Raw genomic sequence first — 21,282 nt, 5'->3', positions numbered from 1 at the left:
GAAAAGAGGTAATAATTAAATGTTTACGTAAAATTTTCACGTTTTTTGGTGAAAAAAACAAATTTGTATGAAAAAACAAACGACAAACAAACAAACAAACAAACGAGATTTACATAAAAGTTTGTTCATTTTTTAATTTTACGTTTGTTAATAATGTTTGTTTGTTTGTTGTTACACTACGGTGATTATAATTTTAAATGTTTCTTTTTATAAAATAATCAAATGAAACTCGAGGGATGGGGGTGGGAGGGGGGGAGCGGGAAAATCAGGTATTAATTAATTTTTGTTGAAAATTTTAGGGTCCTTTTGTACACATAGCATCAATATCAGCAACTCTTTTATCAAGGTTGGTTACATCGTTCCAGGGTATTTATCAAAACGAATCGAGAAATACGGAAATGTTGGCAGCAGCGTGCGCTGTTGGAGTTGCCAGTTGTTTTGCGGCACCCATAGGAGGTTTATTTTAACAACAGCAAAAAATTTCCCTGAATACGTTTTACATGATATGATAATTTTTAAAAATAATTTTCAGGAGTTTTATTTTCAATAGAAGTAACGACGGTTTATTTTGCTGTTAGAAATTATTGGAGAGGATTTTTTGCTGCCGTTTGCGGCGCGACATTTTTCAGACTTTTGGCAGTTTGGTTTAAAAAAGAAGACACGGTGACGGCCGTTTTTGCAACGGATTTCACAAACGATTTTCCATTCGACCCGCAAGAATTAATCGTTTTCTCTTGCATCGGGTGAATATGATGATAAAATATGAACGTAATTTGCAAAATAATTATTTACGAATGTAAAATTTAAAAAAAAAAATTTTAAATAATTGTTTTCAGTGCTTTTTGCGGCCTTGGTGGTGCTTTTTACGTGTGGGTGCATAGACAATACGTATTGTTTATGAGAAAAAATAAAAAAATGAACAAGTTTTTACAAAAAAAGTAAGTTTTCCTCTTTTTTTTATGGAATCGATGTGAAAAACAGGAAAATGTATTTTGCGATTAAAAAATTCAATGAGAGTACGAACACTCGATAACACTTAAAAATTATCATTATTATTATTATTATTATTATTAGGTATAAGAAGGTATAAAAAAAAAAAAAAAGAAAAAAATTTGCAAAAACAACTTTTAATTATACGTTAAGACACGTGAGTTATAATAAATCATTATTTTCCCCTCAGGGGGATTTTAACGGAAAAAATTTTGTTTACGATAATAATAATAATAATGATTATATTTGTAGTCGTTCAAAGTTATGCACATCATGTTAGGTACAAGGCGGCGGACACTTTGTACCATCCATAAAAAAAAAGAAAAAATTTTTTTTTTTTAAAAAATAATTGACAGGTATAATCTGAGGGAAAAACCTGAGAAAGGTTTTATTCAATCGCAAACGTTTTAAATAAGGATTTAATAATAATAATAATAATAATAATAAAATGACTCGACAAAATTTTTCAGGTTTTTTTTTTTTTTAAATAAATTTCTATACGTATCGAACCGAATGTATGTAAATTATTTCACGTACAAACGATGTTTCCGCGGGGTTATCATCACAACAAACAACAACAACAACAACAGATAATCAATCAATTATATTTACATGAAAAAATTAATAATAATAATAATAATAATAATAATAATAATTTTCTTATTTTAAAATTAATGGTTTCTTTTTAACTAACGAATTGCTAATTAATACAACATTAAATTAATTTCGTTTACGTGTAGTTGAAGGTTTTCAAGACCCACTATTATTATTATTATTATTATTATTATTATTATTATTATTATTATTATTATTATTATTATTATTATTATTATTATTATTATTATTATTATTATTATTATTATTATTATTATTATTATTATTATTATCATTATTATTATTATTATTATTATTATTATTATCATTATCATTATTATTATTATTATTATTATTATTATTGCATTCATCAGACTATAAAATTAATACACATTAATTATATTTTATTTTACAGTCGATTTTTATATCCGGGCATCGTGTCTCTCATGGCAGCTTCGACGTGTTTTCCACTCGGTTTGGGTCGTTACATGGCCGGAGATCTGAGCACGCACGATCAAGTAAGTAAACGAATTAATTTTTTTTAATTATGTTGATAACGTTATCAATTTCCTCGTACGATCAGGTAGCATCCTTGTTTACAAATTTCACGTGGACGAAAAGTGAATTCACCGTCGAAGAAGTTGAAATATTGAGACACTGGAGCACGGATCACAGCAACGTATTCGTCAGTTTGGGAGGATTTACATTGTTCACGGTAATTTTTTTTATAACAATATAAATTATTATTATTATTATTTTTCATTAGGTTAATTGGCTAATATATTTTTTAGTTTGTTTTTTCGATAATCGGATCGACGATACCCGTACCTTCGGGTAGTTTTATACCAGTTTTTAAAATTGGGGCTGGAATCGGACGAGCCATGGGTGAACTCATGCACATTTGGTTTCCCTACGGCGTACGTTACGGAGGTTTTATCACTCCCATAATTCCCGGTTTGTACTCCTTTTTTAGAAATTATTTAAAAAAAAAAAAGGGAATAATCATATTATACTCTTTTTTAAGGTGGTTACGCAACGGTTGGAGCAGCAGCATTTTCAGGAGCGGTAACACATTCAATATCCGTATCCGTTATAGTTTTTGAAATGACCGGACAAATAACTCACATCATTCCAATCATGGTAAATTTCTCCCTTATTCATTTTTATCATTTTAATTAATAATATTTTGCGTGACGTCATCAATTTTAGATTGCAGTTCTTATTTCTAATGCCACGGCGGCTTTACTTCAACCCTCGCTTTACGACAGTATTATTCTAATTAAAAAATTACCCTACCTCCCCGATCTTCTACCATCCAGTTCAGGTAATGTTTAATTTTATTTTTCCCCTCCCCCTCCCCCCTCATTAATCGTTCATAATCAAATATGATATTTTTTTCCCCGTTAGGAATGTATTCTATATACGTTGAAGATTTTATGATTCGTGACGTCAAATACATTTGGAACGGTATGACGTATAAAGAATTGAAAAACATTCTTCAGGAGAATAGAAATTTAAGAGGTTTTCCGCTGGTTGACAAACCGGAATCCATGATTTTATTAGGTTCGATGCAACGATTAGAACTTAGGAGGTTAATACAAAAACAAATCGGAAGGGAAAGGAGGTTGCAAGTTGTTGCAAAATGGCAGAAAGAAGCTCAACAACGGTGAGAAGTTTTTAAATTTTTTTTACAATTATTATTATTATTATTTTTTTTTCTCCAAAGAAATGAAAAATTTTTTTTATTTTATAGGGTAATGGAAGAACTCGAGAAAAAAATGCAAGAAGCAAATAATAAAAAACAAAGAAGACCTTCCAGATTTGAAGTGGTGCCAACAAAAGATGTCATTAATTCGTTAAATACTTTACCCAGTCACGATTTTCATTATTCGACTCAGGTTCTTACAAATAACCTAACCTTTAATAAACCTGAATGGATTCTTTGGAAAATTAAAATTTTTTTTGTTTTTCCAGAGACATCATCATCCAGTTTTCGGTATACAACCGAAGAAATCCATATTGAAAAAAACAAATTCATTTAATTTAAGAGATTCTGGTTTGTTGACACCGCCAAGAGGTACACCGTACTCGACAATCACCGGAGCAGAAAGCAGGTATAACACCCTCACTTCCGGTGTAATGGAGATTCCAAAAAATTTATTTTAAATATAATATTTTTTTTTAAATTTTAGAATAAGATTAGCTTTCGAAGCCATATTTAAAAAATCGACAACACTTCAAGATGTCAATCCGGATCCGGAAGCTGGAGAAGAACTTAAAATGACGCCGATAAACGACGTGACTGTAATAAGAGAAACAAATTCTGGAATGGCGACACCCATAGGTCACACAAATTTGAAAAAAGTTCAACTGGTAATTAATTAATAAATAAATAAAAAGTACAAAGTCCCCCCCAAAATGAAAATAAAATCCGATAAATTTTTCAGCCGAGGGAAAGAGTCATCGATATGTCACCAGAAGATCAAAAACAATGGGAAGAAGAAGAAATGTCTGTACCTGTAAATTTCGAATCTTCACACATTGATCCAGCACCTTTTCAATTGGTCGAAAGGACTTCCCTGTTAAAGGTTCATTCGTTATTCAGTATGGTTGGTGTTAATCATGCTTACGTGACAGCCATTGGAAGGCTCATCGGAGTCGTCGGATTGAAAGAAGTGAGAAAAATTTCTTTTTTTTTTTTTTTTTTGTTTACAAATCAAGAATCCTGTATCACGTGGTTCGCTACCACGTGGTTCATTAAAAAAAATATTGATTATATATTATTATTTTTATACAACAGTTGAGGAAAGCGATCGAAGATGCAAATTCTGGTAATTTCACATCGAATCAACCCGCAAACAAAGGAGGAGGAGGAGACAATGAAGAATTGATAGCAAATTCCAAAGAGGATTCTAAACCGGAAGACACTCTTGTGATCGAAACCAATAAAGAAAATTTATAATGACAGGAAGTAAAAGTTTTACTAGCACGAAGATTTTCGATCTCTTTAGTAGAAGAAGAAAATGGAGGATCGTATATAATCCTAGATACTTAAATGTCGAATGTTTTTTTAGGTATGACTAGGGATTGATTGATTGATTGATTGATTAATAAATATTCCAAAGTTTTTAATTAATTAATTATAAAGAGGTTGTTTTATTCTATGGGTTGTGAATAAGATTGTCGAATGCTTATCTCCAAAAAAAAAAATTGTGTGATATATCAATAATGATTACAGGCACAAATCAAGAACAAAATATTTGTAAGTTTTTTTCTTCTGATGCATAAAAAAGGTACAATTAATAAAAAAGAGAAAGATGGTACGCTTATTTAGTTAAATAAATATTTTTATTACTTCACTTTTTGCAAAAGTTTTAATAAATTCTTACATTGAATACATAACAATAGAAATTTTTATACGTATATATATATATCAGAAAATTTTTCTTCTCGATTTTTCATACACATAATTTAACTTAAATTGGCTGTGTATTTTATTATTATTATTATTATCATGTAATATATGTTATGTAGTTTTATTTTATAGTTTTTATGTTAGATAATAATAAATTATTACTTTTAATATTAGACAATTGTAATATAATGACAATAAATTATCAATCGGTAATAATAATAACTCTGTGTGAGAGAAATTAATTATTAAACATGAGGTCCAACAGTTCCTAACCTTTTGTAATCGATTTTTTCCAATTGAACTAAAGGTTTTAATTGTTCAGCAAAACTTCTCATGTCTTCTGCTATTGCATCTTGTCCACTCGGTGCTAGAACTGATAATTCTACTAAATATGATTGAGATATGGGTTCAACATTTTCTGGAGGTTTGACTTGACCCATCTGTAAATATAATAAATGTAATAATAATTTTTACCTTTTTAGATGAAGGAGATTAATAATAATAATAATAACCTTGAATATTTTTGACACTGTAATTTTCATTCGTCCTTTTCTAAACATATAACCTTTAACTATATATTCGAAATCCATTCGACAACCCAATTCAGTAAGGAATTCTACAACTGTAGAACTAGTTCCAACATCGATACTACTCCTAACAATTGTAGGCCTAGTTTTGTCTCCTTGGGGACCTAATTCAGGTTGTCCAATGTAACGAAGTTGCCAAGGCATATCCGTACAATCTAATGCTCTACGAACTCGTAATGAGAGAGGTGCTGGCATTGTTGAACTTCCTTTAAAAAAAAAAAATTGCAGGAAGAATATTGCAATAAAATACCAAATTAAAAAAACTTACTTATGCTGAAACACATTTCATGATCATAAAAAGTTTCAGGTCCCGAATCGACATTATCACACAAACCCCTTAAACGGTGCAATAAAACTTCTACGGCTGAATCTAAAACACTTCCTTGTAATAAATATTCCTGATTTGGAACAATATTATTTTTTAAAGCTACTGAAAGATTTTCCATTGCCGTACTTAACGGCAAATTAAAAGTCATTTTTTTTATTGTACTCTTTAAATTACTTTTAAAAAAACAAAAAAAAAAAAAAAAATTATAATTTATATCATGTAAACAATAACAAAACGAAAAAAGTTTACAAAATAAAAAATCAATGTTGGCAACGCTGAATAAAAAAAATAAAATTTTCGATTTCACAAATTTTTTCTTTCTTTTTTTGCCGTGGGTTTGTTTTTTATCAAATTTTGATCAAGAGTACTGAATCAAGCATTCTATTTCATTTTGTTCTATTTTGTTTGTTATTTGAATGTTTTAACAAATTGAAGGAATAATAATCCACCATCTTTTTTTATAATTATTCTTTACATTGTTTATATCCGTTATGGATGATTATGAAGGTAAGGTAAGAATAAAACTGGCAACCAATTTATTTCATTTTTTTTTTTTTTGAACCAAATTACGATCGTTACACAAAGCGCAGGTTTTTTGTTTTTATCATATTTTATTTCATACGTTCGGCATCAATTTATTATTTGTTCAATCGTGTAATTTCTTTTAACTATCGATAATTATATTTTCTCTATAATTTAATCCTCGAATCAAAATCTTAATTTATATATTTTTGGGGTTTTACTTGCCAAGTTTTCTTTTTTTTTTCCTCAAATTTTACTCATAGCATTTCCTTAATAAAAAAAAAATTTATTTGACAACTAACATTCATTTAAATGCTAATTATATAATTAAGTTTTTTTTTTTTTTTTTTAAAAATTTTGGTTGTGCATTTAATTTTTTTTTATTTAAAAATGTCGATTTATAAAAAATAATTGTTGGGTTTTAATAATATATATATATACATTTGATTTTAGAATATGGTGGTGAAGAATATGTTGACAATACAGTACATGAAGGAAGGCAGATTAAAAAAGGAAATATTCTTCCTTTATGGGGTAATGAGAGAACAATGAATTTAAATCCTTTAATATTAACAAATATACAATCTTCTTATTATTTTAAAGGTTAGTGTTAAAAATATTCAAAAGTAAGTGTTGACAATCGTCATTTTTTTTATTTGATCTTTTTATCGAGAAAAAAAGTTGTTTTTTATAAATTGAATAATAACATATTAATAATTTTAAATCATCTTGTTTAGACACACAGTTGTATCGAAAGGAAAACTTATTAATATTAAAATAAAAATTAAAATGATTTAGTTATATTTTTTATTTTTTTAGTAAATTTATATGAATTAAAAACATATCGAGAAGTTATAGATGAAATTTTTTATAAAGTAAATCATCTTGAACCATGGGAAAAAGGAAGTAGGAAAACTGCAGGGCAAACAGGCATGTGTGGAGGAGTAAGTTTAGATAATCACTCAAAACAAAAAACAAAAAAAAAAAAAAAAAAAAAAAAAAAAAAACAAAAAAAAATACAAAAAATTTGTAATGTGCAATATTCAATATGGCCGTTAATTTTTTTTTAGAATGAAAAAAAATTTAGAATATTTTCTTATACCATGTTGAATTTGCATTTACAAAATAATATTTATTTAGCCAAAGAAATCATAAAATGGTATTTTATTGATAGTTTGGCAGTTGTGCAAGTGGAAGCATTTGGATTGCTATTGTTTATAGGTAAGAGGAGTTGGAGCTGGGGGTATTGTTTCAACAGCTTATTGTCTACTTTACAAATTGTTTACTCTACACTTAACAAGAAAACAACTTAACGGATTAATTAACCATAGAGATTCGCCTTATATTCGAGCTTTGGGCTTTATGTACATAAGGTAATTATTTTTTTTTTTTTTTTATTAATTCCATTAAACTTATTATCATTATTATTATTATTATACCATTATTTTCAGTTAAAATAAACCCTCCATGTTCATTTTTTTTATTTTATTATTCAGATATACTCAACCTCCTGCTGATTTGTATGATTGGTTTGAAAATTATCTCGAGGATGCAGAGGTTTGTATTTTTCATTCACAATTTTTTTTTTTTTTTTTTTAATTCAAAACTTTTCTTTTAATATTATTATTATTATTATTATTATTACAGGAAATGGATGTAAAAGCTGGCGGCGGTCAAATAATGACCATCGGTGATATGCTTCGCCATTTTCTAACCAAATTAGAATGGTTTTCAACATTATTTCCTAGAATCCCCGTGCCCATACAAGTAATATTTCTTTTTAAAAACTATTTAAAAAAGGAAAAACTTGAATATAAATAATAATTTTTACTTTACAGCAAAAAATAGAAAGAAAAATAAATGAAAGATTTCCACCGCACGCTCAAAATCGTCAAAAAAATCAAGGATTTGATTCAAATCACGAAGCCAGGCACATTCCCGATGACGAAGTTTCCTTTGGCGAAGCTGAAAAATATTCAAGAAGGTAAAATTTTTTTTTTAGTTGCTTTTCAGTTGCTCTTTAAAACGTTTTCGACAAAGTTTTTATATTTATTATCAGTGGCTTAATGGGACGAAGCAACGATCGACGTGGTGATCGTTACAATCGTGGTGGTGGTGGTGGCGGCGGAGGTCAAAGTTACCGGGATCGTAGTCCGGGAAGAAACGATCGGTATAGGGAAAGAGAAAGGAGTAGTAGATATGATGATAGAAGAGATCGTGATAGGGGAAGAGACAGAGATAGAGATCGTGATAAAAAGTATAGTAGACACGGTAGAGATAGAGATAGTAGGTGAGTAGGTTTAATTCGTTTCAAAAAAAAAAAAAAAAGATGGCCGATCCCAAATTCATTTTCAGTTGACAACGAAAACAACAAAAACAAGTCGAATTTTTTTTATTTTCAGTAGGAGAGATTATGCTGATGAATTAGCTAGAGAAAAAGAAAGGCAAAGAAATGAAAAAGATAGAAATTACACGAGCTCAAGGTAAAAAAAATTTGACAGACAAACAAAAAACAGCTGATGACAATAACAACAACAATAATAATAATAATACTTTTTTTTTTATTAATTTATTATTAATTACAAGTATAAAAAGTTATTAAATTTTTATTTTTATTTTTGTTTATTATTTATTAGACAAGGGCACAGTAGCAGATAAAATTTATTCGAATAACCATAAATGATCAAATTTGGGGGAAAAAAAGAAGAAAAAAAAATTCAAAATTATCATTTCCAAAAAAAGGTTTGTATTTATTTATTCCTTTTAATAATTTTCTCGTTGTAAAAAAAGAGAGAAAGAGAAAGACGAAAAACATTTTTTTTCTTTGTTTTTTAAAGCTCATCGTGAAAACTTCTACCCGTATCAATCATTTTACTACCCAAAAACAAATCGATTTTATTGAAAATTTCATTCAATGAAAGTCTACCATCTTTATCAATGTCGGCCAAACTAATCAAAGTTTCTGCTTCTTCCTTTGCGTGCCTTGGATTTTTTGGATCAATGTAAGTCTTAAAACAAAAAAATCGTACGAGTTTAAAATTATATATATATATATATATATATATAAATAATTAAATAAATCAATTTTTGTATAAAATAATAATAATAATAATCCTTACCAAAACTTCTTTTCTCGTTGCTTTACCATCTTTATTCAAATCGACAACATCACGAAATTCTTTTCTTCTTTCTTTTTCTTCTCGTGACATGGCTTCCGACAACGCGTGATCTTGATCATCATCATCGTCGTCGAATCGAAAAGTTGAAAATTCATCTTCTGTTAATATTTCATCACCATCTCGATCTGAAATGAATGAATGAATGAATGATTGATTGATTGAATTTTTGTCATTCTACGAGGGGTCGTACGTACCGAATTTTTTATATATTTCATCTACTAAAGAAATAATTGTCGAATAACTCGATTCGGGATGTCTAAACGATAGAAATTCATCGAGTGTTAAATGATTCGGATCCATTTTGGATGTTTCGCTCCACGATGCTTTATCTCTCATAATGGCTTCTTCTAATCTTCTCGGCATTTTTTTACGATGTATAATTTTTTCGACGCCATTACCCGTATATTCTAAACCGTAACTACTATCGTTGTAACCGTTTTTTTGTAAAAAATACGAATGATATTCATTCCACGATACCAAACCTCGTAAAAAAACAAAAATATTATCATTATTGCAATTAAAAGTTTGTTGTTAGAAAATGATTAATAATATTATTATTATTATTATTATTATTATTATTATTATTATTACCATTTTTTGGATTTACATCCGTTATTAAAAATATTTTATAATTTTCAACGATGGATTCGTGTATGTGTTCTTGCGTTTTCATATTTATCCATTTTGATAGTTCTTCGGTATTTAAATAATTATCGTGATTTATATCCGCTCTAAAGTCACAAAAATTCATTTATAATGAAATATCAAGAGAATAATAATAATAATGATAATGATAATAATAATTACTTTTTAAAAACTTCTTCGACGGTGTAAAAAGATTGCATTAATTCTTTTTCACTCGTATGAATCTCTTGGATTTTTTTCACATTGTGTAATTTGTGTAAATAATCAACGATATTATTATAAATTTTCGGAGTCGTTTCGTTATTACGATGAGAATGAGAATATTTTAATAATTTTCCATCTCCCTTTAACGGAATTCTAAAAATTTTAACTAATATAAATATAGTTACGTAAAAAATTAACGAAATTCCAATCGACCATTTAAATGATTTTATCGTTATTGATTTTATTCCAAACGTTACGGCTCGTATTTCCATATTAAAAATTTTTCATTTTTTTTTTTTTACATAAAAATAAACAAACATTTATTTAAAAACTTTTATTAATATAATTATTTTTCATTAAAAATAAATAAATAAATAACGAACGACATGTTTTCAAAATACGACGGGGTTTTTGAAAGAAAAAAAAAAATCGATAAAAAAAAAAAATTTCGATTTATCAAGTTTTTTTCATTTTCATTTATCAAAATTTTGATAAAAGTTATAAGTTATATTTTTTCAAAGTTTTGCAAAAAAGGCGCCATTTTTAAATCAATTGTATGTATGTAATTTGAATTTTGTTTGTGTCTTTACTTATAAATTTTTACATTTGTCGCGTTTTATTTGAGGTAAAATTAATTTTTGATATTTGAAAGGATGTTAATAAGTAAAATAAAACGAATAAAATATAAATTTTTATTAAAATATGTTTACAAGAGTAAAAAAATATGATTGATTGGTATTTAATACAACTGTTATACATTTAATTCAATATGTATAATTTTTATTTTTTATTTTGTTTATTGTGGAAAAAAGACTTTTGATTGACTGAATTTTTTTAAAATTCTACTTGTAAATAATACAAAAATAATTTTTTTTGATCATTATGAGTATCACAAATAAAAAAAGGAATATTTTGTTTTTTCTTTTTATTCTGGAAATATGTCACTGTAAGGAACTTTTGTGAATATTCTATTTGAAATTTCAGCAAAAGCAGCACCGAAAACATCTTGAATTGACGGTTTGAGTTCAGCTAAAATTTCATTCCAATTCTCGTTTAAAAATACGTTCATGTTGTCACCTAAAATGAACAATTTAAAACATAATTTATTATTTTACGAACGTCATTTTCGAAGGTTCGCCCCATTAATCATTGCAAACGATTATTCGTCGTGATCGGAACCGGCGCGCCATCTATATTTTAAATTTGGCAACACCGCGTAGGGATTTTTGGCGCCAAAGTTTTAATCATCACGTACATTTGTTTACATTTGTTTGCAAATTCACGTTAAAAATATTATCATCAAAAAAAAAAAAGTAATTAAAAATTTTTTTTTGTGTATTTTTTTTTTTTTTAATAATTACCTAATTGTTTATCTCCATTGAATAAATTGTCAAATTTCATAGATAATTTTGTCGTATCGAATTTAAAATCAAATTGATCGGCTCTCATAAAAATTTTTCCATCTTTTTTAAATTCTTTTCCAATGATATTTATTTTAGCAACGACGTTATCTTAAAAAAACAAAAAAGAAATTTATTTAAATGAAAATAACGAACTGTATTACGTAAGGCGTCGTTTCATAAAAAAAACAAAATAATAATAATAATTTTTATGAATTATTACAACAGTAGATAGATTTTTATGACCGTAATTATTTTTTTTTTTTTTTTACAGTTTATTTATTTACTTATTGTTTTTGTTAAAGTCATCATTATTAATGAATTAGATAAAAAATGTTATTTGTGTATAAAATTAATTTTTCTTTTTATATTTTACAGTAAATATTTTTCATGACTCACCTAAATTCAAAGCACAAGTTCCATTACCAGTTATTGGTAATATTAATACTTTACCATTTATACCATAATTTCCTTTTAATACAACCTTAGGAACTTTAGCTGTTGCTGAATATTTATAATTTTTTATATCATACCTAATTTTATATAGAAAAAAAAAAATTTTAATTCAAAATTTTTTAAAATTACTTAATAACTTTAAAATTTAAAATTCAAATGATTTTTATCACACACACACACATACAAAACCGGTTATTCCATCACTTATCAAAATTATGGTTCAATAAACCTTGTTGAAAAAATTTAATAATTAATATGTAAAAAATACATACTTAATATCACTGAGTTTAGCATCTTTAAATCCGACAATTTTTAAATCTTTAAATTTTAATTTAATACTTATTGGACCGCTTCCTTGATCTATATCTAATTCAATTATTGAAAGAGGATCAATGGAGTATATTCCCAATGGCGGATACCCTGTGTGTAAAATTTAAGTTTATAAAGTAAATAAGTTGACAAGTAGTTAATTATTACTTATCCAAATGTTAGATTTGATGTTCTAGAAACTTACAAATTAATTATTAACCCATAATTATTGTAATTTCCACTCTTTTCATAAATGATTTTCTACCATTAACAATATACATATTTAACAATTTGTTGTTTTTTCTAATCAAATAAAACCGATATACTCTTTTTAATTATTAATAAATTTAAAATATAATTTAAATATAATTAAATAAATAATTCAAACGGGATTGTAAAATTATAATTACATTTACTTTAAAAATTGAATTATTCAAATGCGCGTAATTGTAACGATAATAAAAAATGGCGGGTCAAATTGTTTTGTTTTGATTCTCGTGACACGACAGATTTAAAAAAGTTTCTTAATTTATTTAATATATGGAATATTACGTTATTAACGTTTTTAATGATTTTCGTTCGATAATGACAAATTAATTCAAAATTACAAACATTTTATAAATTATGACAAAAGTAAATTATTACAAAATATTATTAAAAAAAAACTTACCTTTAACTAAACTTTTAATAGCTTTTTCTACAGCGTTTAATAAACAAACATCATATTTCGGTTGTTTTGTGTGACATATTTCAAACGAAGGAGCTTTAAATTAAAAAATTAATTTTTGTAAAAAAAATAGTTTTTAATTTAAAAAAATGTACGATAATAATACTTACGAAGTTTTCCCGAAGCAGCAGCAGCAGAAGAAGTTAACGTTAAATGAGAAAAATGTAAAAAACCAAAAATGAAAAAAAAACCCGATGTATTCATATTGAATGCCAAATGATAATTGAACTGAAATATAATTTTTTTTTTTTTTTTAGATGCTGTATAAAAGATTTCAAAAGTCATCATCTTGACCTCTAATATAAATTACTTAATATTATTATTATTACGATGTTTTCTAAGAGTTAAATAATACGTGAATATATTTAAAATTTTATTTTGCATAATGTGTTATTTCCAAGGGTGAAAGGATTTGACACAAAATACAATCATTAAAAAAAAAAAAAATTAAGGGGAGAAAGATTTGTTTAATAATATAATCACATATTATTACAAACCTTAGATATTGTTTAAAAATATTTCATCACATCGAAGTAATAATGATAATAATAAGCTTTGTGTAAAATTAAATTATTTTAACGACTTACCTCGCGGTCGTACCTGACAATCAATTACAGTTACAAAACTTCAAACTAAGAATGTTGAATTTTTCATATTTAATTTGGTTTTTATTTATTTGATTGCTTAAAAAAAAAAAAAAAAAAATTTTAATTTTTCCTATTTCCCAATATGTTCCCTCTCATTTTAAGTTGAGGCGTGTCCAGTTTTGGTTATATCAAATAATTGAATGTAATTAATATTTATCTGACATTTTTTAATTTCAAGAAAATTTATTACAAAATAATAAATTACACTTGAACCATATTCAAGGTATATTAAAAATAATTATATTAGTGTTATAAGGTTAAATTTTTTGTTTTTTATGTTAACCTACTGACTTTCTTTTATGATCACCCCCATTTTGTTTTTTATCCATTAATGAAAATTTTTTTTTTATTTGTTTTTATTTTATAACAGAATGAAAAGGATTTTTAATGATTTATGATTAAAAAAAAAAAAAATCAAACACTCCCCCTCCCCCTTTCTGCAATGATCAATTTTTATTAAGAAAAAAAAAAAAAAAAAAAAAAAAACTTGAACTTTGATTTATTGTGGAAATTTTTTATTTTTTATTTTTTTTTGTACCTGGGTAAAGTTTAATAAACTTTTTATTTATTTATTTATTTATTAACTGGTCATTCACTTTTCATAAATTTATTAAAATTTTTCCATCAAATTTATTGTTTTTGTGGAAAAAAAGGGAGGAGGGTAGGGATAAAATCATCAAAAGGATTTTTATTTTTAACAATTTTTTTTTCTGCTGACACTTTTTTCCATAGATTTAATAATTTTTGGGGGGTTTTTAATGCGTAAATTAATAATGAATTCATTTTAGGGGTTAAAAATTTTCCATTACAATTTTTTTAAAAAAAAAAAAAAAAAAACAAAAATTATTTACAATCTTTTTTTTTTTTTTTTATTTGTTAATCCCGATTTGTTTTTTTAATTCCCGGAATATTTTAATTAATTAATTAATGTAAATAAATTATTTTATAAACATCCTGGATAATAATTCGTTCAGGGTTAGTTATCCCCCTCTCACTTCCCCCCAAAAAAAAATGGAGGTGTTGCATTTAATATGATTTGTAATAATAATTAATATAAGTATTTATTCGAATGACCGTGAGGATTTAAAAATTACAAAAAATAATTAATTATTTATTAATTTTTTTACATTAAATTAAAAATCCATTTTTTTTTTTAACTTTGGCAGGAACTTCTACCATTTTTTTTTTTTTTTTATTGAAAAAAAAAATTTTTTTTTACGTTTTTACGATGTCAAGGTAGGCAGACGTGTCATTTATTTATTTATTTAATTTTTTTTTTTTAAAATAAAAATTTTAACGGTTGACGTGTTTTCTTTAAATTATCGTTTATTTAATTATAATAATTATTATTATTTAAAAAACTTATAGCGTTTAATGTCAATTGCCGCATTTAGCAAAAAAAAAAAAAAAAAAAATTTGCCAAATTAGGTACCAATTTTTTTTTTTTTTTTTTTTTATGGGTCGAGGTTATTTTATTTATTTATTTATTTTTTTTGTGTTGATATTTTCCCTTCTTTCTTGTTTTTATCGACTAGTTTATTGACATATTAATTTGCTTAAAGCAAAATTATAATTATTTATTTACTTATTTCGTTTAATCGTCCTTTTATTATTACGTCCTTTCAGCAATTGTGCAACATCACGTGGTTTTAGATAGGAATTAAAAATAAATAAAAACAAAAACAAACGTAATTCGATAAATAATTTATTAATAAACAATACATACGTAAATAAATGAAATAACTTATTAAAATAATAAATACTTATTCAAATTTGACATTTGTGAGAATGAAAATGTTTCGAATTAGTAAATTGTTTATGACATCCGTGGCAAAAAAATTGTTTTTTCATCTCGTGGATTTGTACGTGTTCTTTAAAATTTTCCAATCTTCCAAAATCTTTTAAACACAAATCGCATTTATAAGGTTTCAATTTCAAATGTTGTATATTAACGTGTCTTTTTAACGAATTAACGGTTTTCAATTTTTGACAACAATACTGACAAGAAAATTTTTTTTCCGCGCTATGACTTTCAATGTGTTTTTTCAATTCGGTTTTGCCGTTAAAACCTTTGCCGCATATGTGACACACGTCATTTCTTTCGTTCGTATGCCTTTTGACGTGTAACTTGAGATTACCCATTGTCACGTGACCTTTGCCGCAAACGTGACAGAAGTGAGTTTTAACGTTGTCGTGAAATTTCAAATGAACGCGAAGATTCGATACGGATGAGAATTTTTTATCACATTTCGGACATTCCACGGGCCTTTCTTTCGTGTGTACTTTTTCGTGATCTTCTAAATTCGAACGGGAAGCAAAATGTTTGCCGCAATATTTACATTTATATTTAGTCAAACCGAGATGTATGTTTCTGTGTATGTGATACGTTAAAACCGTTGTAAATGTTTTTTGACAAAATTCGCAACCGTGCGGAGGCGGATGATTTTCAATTTCGTGTCTATTTCTCGTCGTTACGTTTTTCAAATATTTTCTACATATTCGACATTGATGAACTTTACCATCTTTCGTCGGTACCGGATAATCGTATGTAACGTCCAAATAATTTAACTTTCTTTTTTTCCTAACTGAATTTGTTTTCTTTTCTAACCCATCATCATCACCACCACCATCACCATCATCATCATCATCATCATCGCCATCTTTCCAAAAATTATCATTATCGAACATCCAATTTTCCGTTGTACTATTATCATTATCTTTTTTCATATTTTTCTCATCGTTTTTTATCACAGTCGACCGTTTTTTTTTCTCCCTTACCTATAAAAAAAATAAAATTCGTACGGTTTATTATTATTATTATTATTATTATTATTCCTAAATTTTTCATTCATAGGATTTTGTGTTGTTGTAATAAAAAAAAAAAAAAAACTTATTTAAAATTAAAAAAAATAAAAATTTATTATAAATAAATAAATTTAATTACACGAATATATATATATATATTTATAAAAATTACATTTATCAGCCTTGTTATAATAATAATAATAATAATAATAAAATTTTCTCTCTCTTAAAAATATATATTATTATAAAATCGTACGATTTTTAACTTTTCTTTTATCCCCCATCGAATGGGTTTATAATAATAATAATAATTTTTTTTTCAATCCGTTTTTCCGGAGCCCAAACATTCGTGTTGCCTCAACCTGTTTCTATTTGTAAAAGTTTCCCCGCATTTCGTACATTCGAGTTTTCTTTGTATTCCCAAATGTTGCGATTCCATGTGTTCTCTCAGGTACAAACTTCGGGTGAAAGTTTTGTGACAGTATTGACATAGGAAAGGTCTCAATTTCAAATGTATGCTGTTGACGTGTTTTCGAAGCAAAGTATTTTCTCGAAATTTCGCTTCGCAGTGGTTACACTCGTAGGGTTTGTCATCCGTGTGAGTTTTGAAATGTTTTTTCAAATACAATTTGAATGGGAAAGCTTTTCCGCATATCTGACAAACGAAATCGTTTGATTTTTTCGTGTGATGACGACTTATGTGTACGGTCAAATTTGTTTTCATTATGAATTTCCTACCGCAAAATTGACAGACGAAATGATTCGTTTGACTGTGTATGTTTTCGTGGATTCTCAGGTACTTTTTATCCAGAAACTTTTTACCGCAAAACGAACAAGGCACGGGTTCCAAATTGCTGTGCTTACGTTGTTCGTGATATTTTAAACTTCTCAGCGAGGTAAAAGTTAATTTGCAACTCGGACACTCTATGGTTCCGGTCACGTGATGACTTTTCATGTGTTGCCTTAATATTTCACCATTTTTGTAAACTTTGTCGCAAAGTGTGCAAGAACTCGGTACGGCCGGACGAATTCTAAACCTTTTTTTTTTCGCCGGATTTGTTTGTTCCCCAAGAGTTTGAGTTTTTCTACTCTTAACCTTTTTCTTATCCCCATTTTTTGAATCCACTACTGACGTATCGATACCCGTTTCGACAATTTCGAAACTGTCGTCGTCGTCCTCCTCCTCCTCCTCCATGTTCGATTGTATTTTAATCGTTCTGAAATAAATTATTTTTTCATTTATTGTTTTTTTCAGTTTTTTCTTCATCTTCATCTTGACTTTATTTATTTTATTTTTTTCTTGCAAAATCATTTTTTTTTTCGCGGACAATGTCAAATCATCATCCGACGATGAAAAATCTTTATCCCTCGAATCGATCGTTTTCCTTTTGTCCATTAATATTTTCTCATCATCAAACGACATCGACTCATCGAAATTTTCCGTTTCTTCTTCCACGATCCTCCTATCATTTACGTCATCATCGTTGACGACGTCACCATCTACTATTTCCCTATTATTTTCTTTTATTTTTTCCCCCTCAAATCCATCATTTTTTTCCAAATCGTTTAATGTTCCCGTTGATTTTTTCGTTTCGAGACTGAGCAAAGAATAAAGCTTGAATTTACTACCACCGACATTTTCTTCGTTTTTCTAGAAAAAAAAAAAAAAAAAAAAAAAAGAAAAATCAAATCATTAATTTTCCAGTCTCATAATTAAATAATATACATAGTATTACTACTTTTCTTAATATTTAAAAAAAAAAAAAAAATAATGTTTACCTTGTCTTTAAAAATTTTTTTTAAATTTCACAAAAAGGAAAACAAAATTTACCTATTTCAAAAATTAACTATTATTATTATTATTATTATTATTATTATTATTATTCGATAATAAAATAGGAAAAAATTAAATTTAAATTATTAAATCATCATTAATTTTATTATTATTATTATTATAAATAATTTTTAAATATCATTCAAACATTCCCTTTTGTATCCAAACTCTATGTATATTATTGCACATTTTATTAGGGAAAAAAAATCCCCAAAAGATATTAATGATGATAATCATAATAATAATACATTATTATACTTTATCAATTCAGTCTCTTTATTTGAAAACAATTATTAATATTCGGAATAAATTTCATTATTTGTTCGTTTCGTAAACTTCTTTCGTATTGTTCGTCTCGTCATCATCATCATCATCATCATCATCATCATCATTATTATTATTATTATTATATTTTAATAAATCCGAATGATTTTGTTTCAAATGATTTTTATATTTGTGTTCGTGTCTGAAAGTTCTCTTACAATGAGGACAAGGGAAATTAGGGGCGTGAGTTTTTTTATGATGATGAAGACTTTGGGGAGCCGTAAATTGTTTTCCACACAATTCGCACATGAATAATTTTTCCTCCGAGTGAGCTCTCACGTGATAGTCCAAATTTGATTTCAAATGAGTTCCGAATCCGCACAATTCGCAAACGTATTCGATTTTTTTATCGTGGAGTTGCACGTGTCGCTTGAGCGCGAAAACATCGCGGAATTTTTTCTCGCATATTTGACACTCTTGCACTTTACCATAATAATGATACATCATGTGAGATTTAAATATGCTCGCACGTGTCAATCCTTTACCGCAAACGGGACACGTGAAAGTGTAAACTCCCAAATGAGTTTTTGTATGTATTAAAAAATTTCTAAGGGAATACAATTGCTTGTCGCAAACTTTGCAAATCAAATAATCCAAATGAGTGTCTCGTATGTGTTTGTCGTAGACTAATTTGTTGAGTACTATTTTCGAACAAAACAAACAAGCGTAACGAAAACCACGTTGAACGTTTGTTTCCGTGACTCCTTCGACAATGCTGACAACGTCCACGTGTCCATCATTGTCGAGACGAAAATTATACAAAACGTTTTCGATGATTTCTTCGTGAGTGTTTCCACGTTCGTTTAAATTTTTTTCTAAATATGCTTTTGTACTCGAATAATTAGCGAGTGAGTCCTCCTCCATTTTTGTACTTTCACATTCCCAATTGATTTTAGATTTTAAAATTGTTTTGTCCTTTGACGACATATAATCGTGATCATTCATGCTCTTGTCTTTTACGTTATTCACATTATCTGATTTCTCTTCTTGTTCTACCATATGAGGTTTATTTATCGGATTGATTGCCACCAATTGACAATCTCCCACTTCCATAACAATTTCTTCATCACATATATTTTTTTTTTCATTTCTTTGGCGAATTGAACTATCAAAGGATATTTCATAACAAGGATATGATTTAACATGATTTGCCCTTGGTAATTCTTTGAGCATTATTTTGTTACTTAATTTATATTTGGTCTTGAGCCATTTGAAATACATGTCAGGATTCATATACACTATGTACTTTTGTGTGAAAACCGTGGGTACCATTTCTATATCATCTTCATTATTAACACCAATTTCCTGAAAAGTTAAAGTGTAATTTTTTTTTTCAGTCTTCTCCAATATAATTATATTCCCTTTTATTGGTTCAATTTCTTTTAATAAAAATATTTAATTTCATTATTTAACTTAAAACGATGAATACTATAAAATTGAAAAAAAAAAAAAAAAACTAAAGGAATATAATTAATATTGTTCCATTATTGTTACCCTTAATGCGAACCTTAAAATCCTAATTGAAAAAATTTTAATAATGTTGTCAAATTTTTCACATACAATTTGTTTAAAAGCAGAATTAAAGGATTACTATTTTATTGTTAAAAATATTATAGGTTATTGAAAATGTCATCTTACCACAGGTTTAGGGGGGGGATCCAATTGAGAAAGAGCCGAGTCCAATCCATCGACTTTTACTAAATGTGGCGAAGCGAAAAACTGTCTAATTTCTTGAGCCTTATTTCTAATCTGAAATCGAAAAAGAAATTTTAAAAGAAATGGTCAGTTAGTCACTTGTAAAAGTAATGTTTTTTAAAACTTGCTTGTATGTTTAAAATACATACTTGTGTAACAGTTTCAACATGAACTGGTTCGTTTTTTATACATTTTCTTAAAACAGCATCAGCAGTCTCGCAAAGATCCTTAAATTTATACCAACCATCAACTTGGCAAAGGCAAGTGGTACAAATTTGACTAGGAAGACCATCAATAGCGTTTAACTAAAAATTTATTTATAAAGTGTAAATAATATTATGAATATAATAATATAAAAGCAAACGTACGTATAATTACTCAATTCAATAACCTGGTCAATAAAGTTTTTAAAAAAAGTTAATTCATAATTTGTTTATTAAAAAAATTATAACTCACTTCTACAGAAACACAGGCCATAATTCTGAGGGGTAAAGGTACAGAGTTGGAATGTTTATCTTGTTCATTAAAAATTGATGACATAACCGTCTCTTCCATTAAACATAAACGACATATTTTATTAAAATCTATTATATTTTCTTGTACAGCCATTATAAATAATTT

The 21,282-nt window shown here is 27.0% G+C and overlaps 8 protein-coding genes across 8 annotated transcripts in view; 2 read left to right on the top strand and 6 right to left on the bottom strand.

The window, feature by feature from the left end:
* Window positions 1-4,546, top strand: part of Phum_PHUM210850 (Chloride channel protein ClC-Ka, putative) — a gene marked incomplete at both ends in the record, with an annotated part of 5,254 nt that extends 708 nt beyond the window's left edge. The window contains 15 exons of the mRNA XM_002425551.1: window positions 1-8; window positions 300-456; window positions 533-743; window positions 837-938; window positions 2,000-2,106; window positions 2,172-2,299; window positions 2,376-2,538; window positions 2,609-2,724; window positions 2,794-2,908; window positions 2,992-3,250; window positions 3,338-3,482; window positions 3,559-3,698; window positions 3,777-3,957; window positions 4,032-4,259; window positions 4,385-4,546. The exon at window positions 1-8 is cut by the window's left edge and continues 126 nt beyond it. Coding sequence (XP_002425596.1) covers window positions 1-8; window positions 300-456; window positions 533-743; window positions 837-938; window positions 2,000-2,106; window positions 2,172-2,299; window positions 2,376-2,538; window positions 2,609-2,724; window positions 2,794-2,908; window positions 2,992-3,250; window positions 3,338-3,482; window positions 3,559-3,698; window positions 3,777-3,957; window positions 4,032-4,259; window positions 4,385-4,546 — 2,222 coding nt within the window. The remainder of the gene's footprint in view (window positions 9-299; window positions 457-532; window positions 744-836; window positions 939-1,999; window positions 2,107-2,171; window positions 2,300-2,375; window positions 2,539-2,608; window positions 2,725-2,793; window positions 2,909-2,991; window positions 3,251-3,337; window positions 3,483-3,558; window positions 3,699-3,776; window positions 3,958-4,031; window positions 4,260-4,384) is intronic.
* A 698-nt stretch (window positions 4,547-5,244) lies between these two features.
* On the bottom strand, window positions 5,245-6,062 carry Phum_PHUM210840 (uncharacterized protein; the record flags this gene model as incomplete). The annotated part of the gene is made up of 3 exons (XM_002425550.1): window positions 5,245-5,439; window positions 5,512-5,792; window positions 5,855-6,062. 3 exons carry the CDS (start codon window positions 6,060-6,062, stop codon window positions 5,245-5,247), a joined length of 684 nt encoding a protein of 227 aa, XP_002425595.1.
* A 922-nt stretch (window positions 6,063-6,984) lies between these two features.
* On the top strand, window positions 6,985-8,923 carry Phum_PHUM210830 (uncharacterized protein; the record flags this gene model as incomplete). Its single annotated transcript, XM_002425549.1, has 8 exons — window positions 6,985-7,039; window positions 7,256-7,380; window positions 7,658-7,809; window positions 7,933-7,993; window positions 8,084-8,203; window positions 8,275-8,420; window positions 8,496-8,726; window positions 8,842-8,923. The coding sequence occupies 8 exons, from the start codon at window positions 6,985-6,987 to the stop codon at window positions 8,921-8,923; spliced, it is 972 nt and encodes a 323-aa protein (XP_002425594.1).
* A 344-nt stretch (window positions 8,924-9,267) lies between these two features.
* On the bottom strand, window positions 9,268-10,460 carry Phum_PHUM210820 (45 kDa calcium-binding protein precursor, putative; the record flags this gene model as incomplete). Its single annotated transcript, XM_002425548.1, has 5 exons — window positions 9,268-9,444; window positions 9,556-9,740; window positions 9,810-10,097; window positions 10,207-10,346; window positions 10,423-10,460. 5 exons carry the CDS (start codon window positions 10,458-10,460, stop codon window positions 9,268-9,270), a joined length of 828 nt encoding a protein of 275 aa, XP_002425593.1.
* A 929-nt stretch (window positions 10,461-11,389) lies between these two features.
* Window positions 11,390-12,910, bottom strand: Phum_PHUM210810 (protein takeout precursor, putative; the record flags this gene model as incomplete). Its single annotated transcript, XM_002425547.1, has 5 exons — window positions 11,390-11,541; window positions 11,826-11,975; window positions 12,264-12,397; window positions 12,593-12,740; window positions 12,850-12,910. The coding sequence occupies 5 exons, from the start codon at window positions 12,908-12,910 to the stop codon at window positions 11,390-11,392; spliced, it is 645 nt and encodes a 214-aa protein (XP_002425592.1).
* A 26-nt stretch (window positions 12,911-12,936) lies between these two features.
* Phum_PHUM210800 (uncharacterized protein) lies at window positions 12,937-13,560 on the bottom strand (the record flags this gene model as incomplete). Its single annotated transcript, XM_002425546.1, has 3 exons — window positions 12,937-12,956; window positions 13,300-13,392; window positions 13,467-13,560. 3 exons carry the CDS (start codon window positions 13,558-13,560, stop codon window positions 12,937-12,939), a joined length of 207 nt encoding a protein of 68 aa, XP_002425591.1.
* Window positions 13,561-15,770: 2,210 nt separating this feature from the next.
* Phum_PHUM210790 (zinc finger protein, putative) lies at window positions 15,771-18,831 on the bottom strand (the record flags this gene model as incomplete). Its single annotated transcript, XM_002425545.1, has 5 exons — window positions 15,771-16,588; window positions 17,154-18,025; window positions 18,137-18,459; window positions 18,545-18,551; window positions 18,791-18,831. 5 exons carry the CDS (start codon window positions 18,829-18,831, stop codon window positions 15,771-15,773), a joined length of 2,061 nt encoding a protein of 686 aa, XP_002425590.1.
* A 126-nt stretch (window positions 18,832-18,957) lies between these two features.
* Window positions 18,958-21,270, bottom strand: Phum_PHUM210780 (zinc finger protein, putative; the record flags this gene model as incomplete). The annotated part of the gene is made up of 6 exons (XM_002425544.1): window positions 18,958-20,345; window positions 20,380-20,394; window positions 20,461-20,473; window positions 20,605-20,715; window positions 20,811-20,966; window positions 21,118-21,270. The coding sequence occupies 6 exons, from the start codon at window positions 21,268-21,270 to the stop codon at window positions 18,958-18,960; spliced, it is 1,836 nt and encodes a 611-aa protein (XP_002425589.1).
* Window positions 21,271-21,282: the final 12 nt, after the last annotated feature.

This window comes from Pediculus humanus, genomic scaffold (assembly GCF_000006295.1).
Source record: "Pediculus humanus corporis 1103172107561 genomic scaffold, whole genome shotgun sequence".
Classification (NCBI taxonomy): Eukaryota; Metazoa; Arthropoda; class Insecta; order Psocodea; family Pediculidae; genus Pediculus; species Pediculus humanus.
Note: the sequence above shows the minus strand (reverse complement) of the source record. Positions and strands in the feature narration are given on the sequence as shown.